The 11,164-nt window shown below is 39.3% G+C and overlaps 2 protein-coding genes across 2 annotated transcripts in view; one reads left to right on the top strand and one right to left on the bottom strand.

The window, feature by feature from the left end:
• Positions 1-1,872: 1,872 nt before the first annotated feature.
• On the bottom strand, positions 1,873-9,270 carry RAD1 (RAD1 checkpoint DNA exonuclease). Its single transcript, XM_019647896.1, has 6 exons — positions 9,116-9,270; positions 8,391-8,655; positions 7,335-7,443; positions 5,651-5,909; positions 3,896-3,994; positions 1,873-3,572 (listed from the first exon to the last, which is right to left on the bottom strand). Exons 2-6 carry the CDS (start codon positions 8,583-8,585, stop codon positions 3,392-3,394), a joined length of 843 nt encoding a protein of 280 aa, XP_019503441.1. The 5' UTR covers positions 8,586-8,655; positions 9,116-9,270; the 3' UTR covers positions 1,873-3,391.
• Positions 9,271-9,363: 93 nt separating this feature from the next.
• The window catches only part of BRIX1 (biogenesis of ribosomes BRX1), a 10,045-nt gene continuing 8,244 nt past the window's right edge, over positions 9,364-11,164 (top strand). The window contains exon 1 of the mRNA XM_019647897.1: positions 9,364-9,596. Within this exon, the coding sequence (XP_019503442.1) occupies positions 9,438-9,596 (159 nt within the window). The 5' untranslated portion in view covers positions 9,364-9,437. The remainder of the gene's footprint in view (positions 9,597-11,164) is intronic.

Here is an 11,164-nt window from a genome sequence, read left to right as displayed (position 1 = left end):
GCCCAGCTCCAGGTTGAGCTGTTGTTCAGCATCTTAGCTGTGGAGGGCAGTGTCACTGGCCCTCATATGTGGGATCCGAACTGGGGTCCTCTGGCGTCCCAAGCCAGTTCTTAACCATCGCGCCACTCGGTGCGACACCTGTGGCATTTCTGATTAGAGCACTAGCTGTTCACTCTTGGACTGGGAAATCCATGTCAGAGCTGCCAACTACTGCTGGGGTGCATGTATCCTGACATGTATAAAAACACTATTTCTAATATATAATTGGGAAAAGAAAAAAATAACTACACAATTTTGTTTCTCAGGATCCAAAGGATTTTGTTTCAGTGGGTAAAAGGAACAGACAGTGTGAAAACAGGGCAGGAGAGTAGGGAGCCTACATTGTACTGAAAAATTCCCCACCCTAAACTGTTGGGAATGTCACATGATGCCCTTTCAGCAACTATAATCCTTACTAGGACTATTTGATAACGCCACAGAACTTCTGTGGTTTCTTATAAAATTATTGTATTACAAGACATTTTTATTTAAAAAGTTGAATTCAACAAATCATTTTTTATTATTTTGAATCATTTCATCAGTTCTAGGTGGAAGCAGAGCATCATAAAATAGGCAATAAACAAACTAAAAATGGAAAGATTACTTATCCATTCATGTTAAGCACAGTTTTACTGAAAAGAAAATGATATAAACTTCAAAAGGGCAAAACTAAAGGTCTTAATAATATTATATTCTTTTATATGCAATGTGCAAATTTGTAGTTACCAAGTTTCCTGCTGTCTGAGGAAGCCCTCCCCCTAGTGGTTTTTCATAGGAACTACAACAAAGTTAAACTAGTCAATTCCTAATCAACTAGAGAATACACATAAATAAGAAATTCTTTATTAAATCAGTACCTTGATGCTAGGGTGGTTTAGGAAGAATTGCATTCATCAGCTTCTGACTTCTAAATAGAGCTATATGCAACTAAAATGATAGTCTTAAATGTGCAAAAATGTCAGTCTTTATTAAATCAATATATAGCTGTGATAAAAAAATATGGTGAATGTTTAAATTAAAAAAAAATTATTACAGTAAAAGACACATTGCCATTAATTCCCCTCAGAATACTCCCCCTCACTTTGAACACACTTATCCCATTGTTCCTGCCACTTTCTGAAGTGGTTCTGGAAGTCCTCTTTCGTGAGTGTCTTTAGTTGTGCTGTCATGGCTGCCTCGATGTCCTGAATCATTTTGACTTTGGGGAAGAGTCAGAAGTCGCACGGTGCCAGATGCAGTGAATAAGGTGGATGAGGACACACCGTAATATTTTTATTTGACAGAAATTGCTGTATCAGAAGCGATGTGTGACATGGAGCCTTTCTATCATGATCACAAAATACGGTGAATGCTGCTGCCAAGTGCCATCCAATGGAAAGGCAGGGACCTTCAATATGGGAAGTGGTGCACAGAACCTTAGTAAGAGTGTGTGAAAAGTTTCAACTTGTCTGGTGCAGTCAATCGGGTGGGTGTGAGCTATAGTTGAGACAAGGTGTGCTTTATAGTGTGCCATAAATCATCCTCCATTCTGACAACACTCCGTGTCACACATCGCTTCTGGTATATGGCAATTTCTGTGATAATTTTTATTTAAACATTCACCATATTGCTTGATCATACCTCGTATACTTTAAATTCTTCATAGGTTAACTTTTAAAAAATACATTAGAGCAAAATAAATTTATAGCTAAATAACTGGAATTTAATAGTGGGTAATAGGATGCTAAAAGATAATCTGAAAGTGGAGGTTTTCATCTAATATTTATTGAACGCCTACTATATGCTAGGCACTATTCTAGGTACTGGACACACCAGTAAACAAAAACCAAAACTAACTGCACTATTTTAATTTTAAAAGAAAACTGTAGTCTTTGAAATGTTGACTGATGAAATATTTTCATAATTATGTTTTAGATTTGCTGTTCTTGTTGTTTTATCTAAACAAAAATATTTGGATAACATTTAATAGATTCATTCATTTCTTTCTCAAACACATACTATACAAAACTCCCAACTTCTTTTGTACCAGCTGGGCATCCTGAGATTGCTTGGGAGACTTATTCGTTATGGGGTACTCACCCTGGGCTAGATACACAGAATTGCTCACGTGCCTGGGAGAAAAGCTTACAGCAGTTCTAGGGGAGCCTGTCTCTGAAGTGCTTTACTCTCCAAACCACTTTCCTCCAATACTACGTGGCCTGTTTCATGGTAGCACATTCCAAACACATCCTCAGATTTTGGTGAATATCATTCAATGGTTCCCAACCATCAGTAGTAGGGGGCACTATTTATTTGGGGGAGGGGGTGATCACAAGGACTAGTATTAGGGACAGGGAGGCTACATGAATCCTGGAATGGGAGACAGAGTTTTCCCATAAAGAACTATGCCACCCAAAAGGCCAATGGTGCCTGCCCACCTAGAGACACGGAGCTGTTGTCATTTGGTACAGAAACTTCATTTTAGTTATATATTTTTTCTATTAGAAAGCAAGTCAGATAATTTTAGTATTATATTTTACTAAATACTGACACACCACAAAATTATTTCATTGAAAATTACCCAAGAAATGAGAAATCACTGAATAACTGGCTTTCTACACCTTGGTTTGGTTGAGAAACTCATAGGGAACTAGAAGGCATCTAACAAGTGCTTACTGAAGTATGCACTGCGCTGAACAGTTCTGAGAAGAAGAAAATCTGTAACTCTAAAGACTGTTTTCTATCTTGTTCAGAGATTTCTTCAAAATGTATACTTTAAAAATAAGTCATATAATTATTTAGACTTGTTTAGCGATGCCTAAACTTCAGCAGAAGAAACCACAGGTAAAAGCAATCAGTTCATTGCTATTTTGCTGGCCCACTTCCAGAGTTTCTGACAAGTTTCCAGGTGATGCTGATGCGCTCGATCTGGGCACAACACTTTAAGAATCACTGCTTTAAGATATATTCTCTAGAATTCAAACTAGTAAGTAATGCCCATATGCCTTTCCTTTTTCTGACAGTAAATAAATAAAAGACCATTTCAGATATGGCTTCATCAAACTTTGAATTTTTAGACTCTTGAAATGTTCTACTTAAATAGAATAGAATTAATATATTCATCTTGGTTCATAATGATTCTGATGAGTTCAAAAGATGGAACCACAGATAGTCCAATACTGGATAATCTGACTCCATGAAAGCACTTACTGACAAAATATACAGCAACTATTGGGATACAGGGATCTTGCGCCTGTCTCCTCCACGTTCCCTCCCTTGAGAAAATCCAGTAAATCATGAAGAGTACTATACCCAGAATGAGAATGTGACCTATCATGAATGTCTACGTAAATGGCACAATGTACTGTCATACTTAAGAGTCAGGTTCAGGAACTTCGTCAGGGCAGCAGTAATATTCCACAAAGCATATCTGTCCATCGTCATTTCTAATCATATACTGTAATGACAGGAATCCTCGGTTATCTGTCCGAATAGATACCTTACAAGACAGGACTAACGCCTTTGTAGAGGGTTTCAGTAAAGAAATCTTGTACCTGTAGAAAAGTAAATAAAAAGCTGTTATTTGGAGACCTTAAAGCAGTGCTTATAACTAAGGACAAAAATTAGCAAAGAACTACCAAGTAGCAAATGTAAAAATAAATTCCAATACTTGTCCAAATTTGCTAATATTTTCTCTTCATTAAAAAAAAAAATTCATCTACTATTACAATCCAAAATCCCCAAGTAAACCCAAACCCTACTGTTCATATTTTTTTAAATGTTACACTTTCATCGAAAGTTTTAAAAATTTTATTTAATAGAAACTTGGTATTTAACCTCACCATCACCAATGGCAACTGCTCTATTAAGAACTGACCTGTTGACCTGGTTTTGAGTACAATTAAATGATTCCATCAAATCAGAATCTTTGGGATAGTCAAGGTGGGAGCTTCCTGCATTCCCAAAAGTAGACAACCTATAGTAGAAAATGAGCAAGTCATTTGTTCATTGGTCCAACAATAAGCCACATTAGCATCCAAATAAAGAAAACACTTCCTTAGGAAACTCATTCTAGAGAGTGAAACAGATATGTAAACAAACATTGACAATACACTTTAACAATCACCATAATAGACTCCCACAGGATGCTGTGGGGATACAAGGAAACTAGCAACCAATACACAGCTTTGAGAAATATCAGTTCTAAGAGGAATCCAGAGGTTTTTGCCTCAATTTCATTACCTTAATCTTACTCTGATATTGATCTTTCCTCATCCTTAAATCAGAATTATATAACAGAGGACAGCGAGTGAGCTGTGATGGAACAGCCTTATCTATATCAGCTGCCTTATCTATATCCCTACCTTTACTGCCACGCCAAGCAATTATGGCTTTCCTGATCTTAGGTAGCTCTTCAGGCTGTTCTATGAAGTTTTCCTTGCTTGGTAACATCAGCAGTTCATGTGTAGATGATTTATAATCCGCAAGAACATACTGACCATTTGCTATGGGGTTAGCACACTGGTAAGTACTATGTGAGCACAGTGATAGAAGACCTCGGTGCTGGTTTTCCCCAGGATCTATCTTTTTCCTCTCTTCTAACATAACCTCTTTCTCTGAGCCATCTAGTCCACGCCCAGCCATGATGAGACTAGTCCATTCTACAGTGATCTCCTGAGCTCTATCTCTATGTATCCAACTACTTTCTGGTGTCACAGGCACCTCAAATTTAACAAAAAATGTCAACTCCCAGTTTTCTACCACCAGATCATTTCCCAAACTGGAGATGAAAGATAACCATGAACCATCTAGTTACCCATGCTGAGAGAGATCATTTAGGTGGGGGTCCTCTGAAATACTGTTGAAGTGTCTGGAATTTTAATTCATATCGCTGCTTAAGTAGCGTTCCACTGATTGCCATTCTGGTTAACATTTTGACAGAACTTGAGCCCAATTTTTAACTGGCTAATGCCATGAAAAGGGCCTAAAGTAGATATTAAAAAATCCTTCACTCATTAATATTCTGAAATATTTCAGAAGAGAATATTTAAATTCTCTCCTTAAATTGATTCTAATCCCAAAAAGAGACTTGCCATTTCATAATTTTGGGGGTCAAAATAGCAGGAGCAGCTTGATAGTTTCTGACATTGTCTTCCCGCTGAAAATTGCCCTCCCTGGACCAGTCCTCCCTAAGTATTCATGTGTCGGTTCCCTAAGTTTCTATATGTATTATCTTGGTACTTAATGTCATGTGGTTTTGTTCCTTCTGTGCTGTTTAACATATTTTCTCTTTACCTTGATTTCAAGCTGTTCCTTCCTATAATGCTTACTAAGGTAGAAATGCAACAGTAGGCGATCAATAGACACTCAGTGAATGAACTGTGTATAGAAAACATCTGCTTCCTTTTGCATCCTGTACTAACTTGAAAGAAAAACCAACACTAACTATGAAGCTTTAAATAGCGAGTTAGTTTTCCTGGGTCTTAAGTGTCCTGATCAATGAAAGTGTGAGGTCTCCAAAGTTCTGAAAACTCTAGGAACCTGGATAATAAAAGTTCTGCATCCTAAGCAAATGTGTAAGTAGGGAGCTAGTGTAAACCACATTAGCTATAATGGCACTGCTTTCAAGTACCTGAAGTAAGGCTTGTCAGGAGACATGGTGATCTGTAGGACCTCACTTGTCATATCCAATTCGGAAAATGCTTCACGGAGCCCCTCTGACTGCAGAATAATTTTATTAATAACATTGGTGCTGCAGAAATCAAAATCCAGGGTTTCCTCAGGTTCCTGCGTATTGATTTTGCAGACAGTCACCACGCCTCCTTCTTCAAGAAATAGCATCAGAGGGTAACCATAACCTTGGTAACACATTTGAAGCGCAGTTAACGTTCCTGCAACGGAAATAAATCATATCTTGGGCTTAGCTTTCTAACTCTGGGTTCAGCTTTTCCTCAAATGATACATAAAACGCCTCAAGAATACTTTATTCTGCCCAATTTCTAGCATCTATCTATCTATCTATCTATCTATAAGAAAGATCACATCTTCCCTGATGACAGTTGAATGTAGACAATTCCAAAAATAACTGCAAGAAAATTGGGAACTAGAACAAAATGTAATTAACTCTCTGAAATCATTTCCCAGCTTGCCAAAACACTTCAGAAATACCTTACTGATTTTGTACACATTCTTCTCTCTCTCTCTCTCTCCCTCCCCCTCCCTCCCTCCCTCCCTCTCTTTCTCTCCCTCCCTCTCCCTCTCTCTCCCCCTCCCTCCCTCGCTCCTCTCCAAGATGGATCATCTACTTGGTCCAATACTGCAAGTAAGACTTGTTGTAGAATAGTTTATGCTATTTCTTGAACATTCAATTTGTGCAACAGTGGATTGCTTTGATATTGTCTGTAGTCACTATGATAAGGATCCTTCCAACCTTTTCTATAGGGAGATATCCTTTACATTTCTCCAAGTTTTAAGTTTAAATTGGAAGAAAAAGAGAGGATGGTTAATGGTGGTTAGGGATTTAATACTGCAAATCACTTGAGAGGGAGAGGAATATGACAGGACATTCTAGCTCTTTTCCCTCACTGTAGGATAGACAGCCACAGTGAGGGATGGGGGAAGGCAGATGCTTTTATGAAAAACCAGCTGCATTAGAAGATGTATAATTAATAATGGAACTGTCAGTACAAAATTAAAATATATTTTTTAGGGAACAATAAATGAATTTTCCCTATGAAATAAAATCATTCTTCTGGAAATTTCTTGTAGTTTTATATCCATAGCAACTGAATTCACTATTCCTGAAAAACCCCTAAACAAATAAAATATACAAATATTGTAAAAGAAAGCATCTAATAAAATAGATATAATTTATAAATAGGGCTTAATGGAAAAAAACAGCAAACAAATTATGAATGCGGTAAACTGGGAGTCAGGAGAATTGGTTTCTATTTTTCTCTGCCGCCAACTGTGTAATTCTGGACAAATTAGGGAAAAGAAGCAATTAATACATATTTCACCTTGTTAAAGATATTTAAAACGAAGTCTTCTTTTGGTCAGTTCAAATTTAGAATCCTAAAAGCTTTGTAAATTTAAAGATAAATGTAAGTACTTTTGCAAATATGAAAAGACCCTTAAGTACACTTTCTATAATATTGTAAAAAGTCACAATCCATGATTGTGACCAATGAAAAGTGAATTGGCAATTCATTTTCTAAAGAAATGTTTATATCACTTACGTTTTAATTACTTTTCCTGTATTTTTCTGACCATTCTGTATACTTTTATGTCATTATAATGTTAATAAAATGGTTCACCTGGCATAGAACTTGATCCAAAAATAGATAAGCAATCTAAAAGGACAGTTAAATTAATTCGAAAAGTAACAGGCTCTTCCTGAACTTTAAACTCTTGAAATATTCCAGCCTATGAAAAAAGTAAACATGAAAAAATATATATGTTAAAGAATGAAAACTCATACATAAGGTTCTAGATTTCACTTACATGTTTTAAAAAAAATATTGTGCTGATCTCATTAAAATCATTTCTGATTACCAATCAAAACATCTTAAGCTTTTTCAACTATCAACACTACTCAATAATTAAAGGTGTAACAGTGATTTAGGTCCCATGCAAAACTTTATGAAGGGTCCTTCATGTAACTTCTTGAATCTAAATGATCCCTCAGGTGACTCTTCCCTGTCTCCTCTTTGTGGCCATCAGTACAGCTAAGGTCATTTGGAAAATAACCAAACAATTTAATAATGCATGAGCGGTATTAGTTTTCAATTTCTTTTGAGGACAGGAACCATGTCTTATTTATCCCTGAGGTCGTACTGTGCACTTAGGTGTTCAGAAAAAATACTGAATTAAATCTGAAATCGGAGCCACACAAATATTACTTTGTAAGAATAACAGATTATATTATAACCAATAAAAGGGAAAAAAATTTAATAGGGAGGTAATGGTAAAGAGTATACGCTAGAAACAAATGTTCTGGGTTCTCATCCCAACTCAGCCACTTGCAAGCTGTGGTGCGGCTTTTGGCAAATCACTTAAACTGTGCCTCAGTTTCCACTTATGTAAAATGGGAATAATAACAGAGCCTAACTCATATTATGAGGGTTACATGGGTTAAACATATAAAACACTCAGAAGGGGGCCTGGCCTACAGTTTAGCTTAAATTTTAGACATCATTATTTGTAACCATTATCTCTGTAACAACAAGATGGGTAAAGAATCTATTACCAGGAAAGAAAAAAAATTCAAATAATGATATTGTTCTCTAACTTAAATGTCTATTAAGACCTTTGAAATTAAACTGGGTAAGGAATACCATATGTCACAGACTTAAAGATGCCTACTTCCATACCTGAATAAAAGCATTGGCTTGCACACACTTTGCATTTTCCACTGTAACCTTGATTCCATTTTTGGTAGCAAAACACGTGGCGTGTTCTTGGAAATGAATCGCCTTTAAGATAGTGGAGAGATTCCTAACGTTGTCAAGGCTGGCCGTCAAGCTGTAGTCATTCTCATCTTGGATCTGCTGGTTTAGGAGGGGCATCGTCCCCTGCACAGCTGGGCCCGAGGGATGCTCCCGGTGCCAACACTTGCTCCCGCGGATCACGATACACCTGATGAGATTCGGCAATGAAACTCCCCATCAATGCCGGCGAAGGGGTCCGCGATCTCAACCTGCGCTGAGGCGACGTGGAAGAGGCCTGGCCATTGAACTTGGCCCACCAAGGGCTGCAACTTAACTGTCTTTGTCCCTTTGGGGGAAATTACTTCTCTAAGCTATGGCTTCCTCTTTTGTAAGGGGGCAGAAACACATGAAAAGTTGTGAATAATGGAAATAGACAACTAACACTTTAGTTCTACTTGTGGCCAGTTTTCCCACAGAGTCGGTTCTGGCGCGCCCCCAAACTTTCCTTTAACAGAACACGCAATGAGGGGGGGGCGGCGGAACGGGGGGAGAGCGGGCCCCGATTCCTCCAAAGATCCACCTTGAGTCCCAGACAACCGGGTTCACCAGCCCGCCGCAGGGCAGCACCTGTTTACTGATCCCGGGATCCCAAGGCGCAGAAACGCTACCTTTGCGGTGAGATCCGCACTCCTGCGAACCCTTCCCAGCCAGGTCACCGAAGTCTTCCCCAGGGGCAGCTCCGGACGAACTCGGGAGGAAGTGGAGCAAGCAACTCCCGCCACTCTTTTCAGATCGGCCGGCCACTTCAGCCACCGTCACCATAGAGCTAAAGGAGGCCTAGAGAGCCGAGCGTGCAGTACCGCGAAGGTCGGAAGGAGGCACCATAGAGCTGGAGGACCACTGAGCCGAGCGCGCGGTACCATAGAGTTCGGAAAGGGGAGCGAGTAGCTGAACCGGAAGGAAGGCCAAGAGCGAAGGCGGCGAGGCAAGATGGCGGCGACCAAGAGGAAGCGGCGTGGAGGTTTGGCAGTTCAAGCGAAGAGGCCAAAAAGAAGCGAAAAAGATGCCAGGCTGCCTCCTAAGCAGCGCGACGTGGCAGAAGAGCCGGAGGATGAAGAGAGAAACCGTATCCCAGGCCCCGTTTGCCAGGTAAAGGGGACTACCCCCGGGTTACACCTGCGGCCGCGGCTCCACGCACTTTCCCTGGGATTACCTACCGAAATACAGGTCTGAGGATTTTGGAATTGCCGGGGTGTTACGGGAGCCGGGTCTCAGCTCTCCCGGCGGGACTGGCCACCGCGTTTACCTCTAATCTCGTGCACGTGGTCGTCCTCTTGGGTGCGTCCGTCCGAGCAACGGGGCGGGCTTCAGAGCTATTTTACCTGGATCACTGGGAATCAACTAAGGGAATACTCAGTTTCAGTGTTCTGTCTTCTAGTTATCTCATTTCTTTTTTTTCCTTTGGAGGGTAGAACATTTCCTTAAGGTTGTTTCGAGGTGTTGAGTATATCCTTAGAGTGATTCGTATTCTCATTCTGCGTAGTCAACTACTGTCAGGGATCCTGAAGCTTGTTATGTATGTGGTCCTTTAAAAAGTTGCTGTCTTTAGGACTATGACTTGTTAGGTCTTTAGCTCTCGAGGGATAACGAAAGCTAGCGTAGATAGTACAAGCTTGACTTGTATTCAACAACAAACTGTTAACGTGATAGGCACTGTACGAAATTAGGTTTCCCCTGCTTTGGGATTGCCAAGCTACAGTGGAACGTGACGTCTTTTCTTCTGAAATGTTGGAGTTTAGAAGGAAACGAAGAATTCATATAAGTTGATGTTTTTCATTCAAAAGAAGGTGGACACAAGATGGTGGACCTAACTTTCATTTAACTGAGAGCTCCCTAAACTAGATTGAATACTGTGGAGACAGGGATTGCCTTTGATTTGTTAATTTCTGTGCCCCTTTTCCCCCTTTTAGCATAGTACTCTAGCACATAGTAAGTGATAAGTGGCTGTGTGGAGTGGTGGCGAGCACTAGAAAAGGAGTTAACCCTGAGGAATGAAAGATGAGTTTAAATTCTAGCATTGCTATTAGTGAAATTTCAAGCTCTTCGCTCATCTGCATATTAAGAGGAAGGAAATGTGATTTACTTTTGGTGTAATTTGGTGTAATTTTGGAATAATTGGGTCTTCCAGTAGATTTTCAGTAAATGTTAGTGCTCTCGTCTCTTAGGGATCAATGATCTGAGTCATAATCAGAAAAATTCTGTTGATGTGAAGAAGATAATTACTTTTACCTTAGGGTAATCTGGTAAGGGATCATGAAGGATTTAGCCTTGAAGCTGGAACTCAAAATACGGACATAATTTCCATATTCTGAAATGAGAAGGAACAGTACAAGGAGAGAGAGAAAACTGATCAAAGCTGTTGAAGTGTGGGAAATGCTGAAAACTTAAAGAAATAAAGCTAGATTTGTTAAAGTGTAGGGTTCACTTGGGACAATCTGAGGTGAAAATATAAATGTATTTTAGAATCCAATGTTAAAACCAAGTCATTTTGGACTTGGTTTAGAAAACCGTGGGAGGTAAGGATGTAATTGGATCAGTGCTTTAAGATTAAGTTGGTACTAGTTGGCCATACCTATTGGAGGAACTCACCCCTGGGAAGGCTAGCTAACCATTCAGAAGATTTGTAGTTGATACAAGATCCTAATGATCTGAAGGAG

Source organism: Hipposideros armiger, unplaced genomic scaffold (assembly GCF_001890085.2).
Source record: "Hipposideros armiger isolate ML-2016 unplaced genomic scaffold, ASM189008v1 scaffold_117, whole genome shotgun sequence".
NCBI classification, from domain to species: Eukaryota; Metazoa; Chordata; class Mammalia; order Chiroptera; family Hipposideridae; genus Hipposideros; species Hipposideros armiger.
This window is presented reverse-complemented; position numbering and strand designations above follow the sequence as displayed.

What these genes read in the sequence shown, in the direction of transcription:
- RAD1 (XM_019647896.1), bottom strand. Translation starts at nt 8,585, where the DNA reads ATGCCCCTCCTAAACCAGCAGATCCAAGATGAGAATGACTACAGCTTG. An exon ending in AAGCCAATGCTTTTATTCAG is followed by an intron (nt 7,444 to 8,390) that starts GTATGGAAGTAG and finishes CTTTTTTCATAG; the next exon opens with GCTGGAATATTTCAAGAGTT. An exon ending in CCTGACAAGCCTTACTTCAG is followed by an intron (nt 3,995 to 5,650) that starts GTACTTGAAAGC and finishes TTTCTACTATAG; the next exon opens with GTTGTCTACTTTTGGGAATG.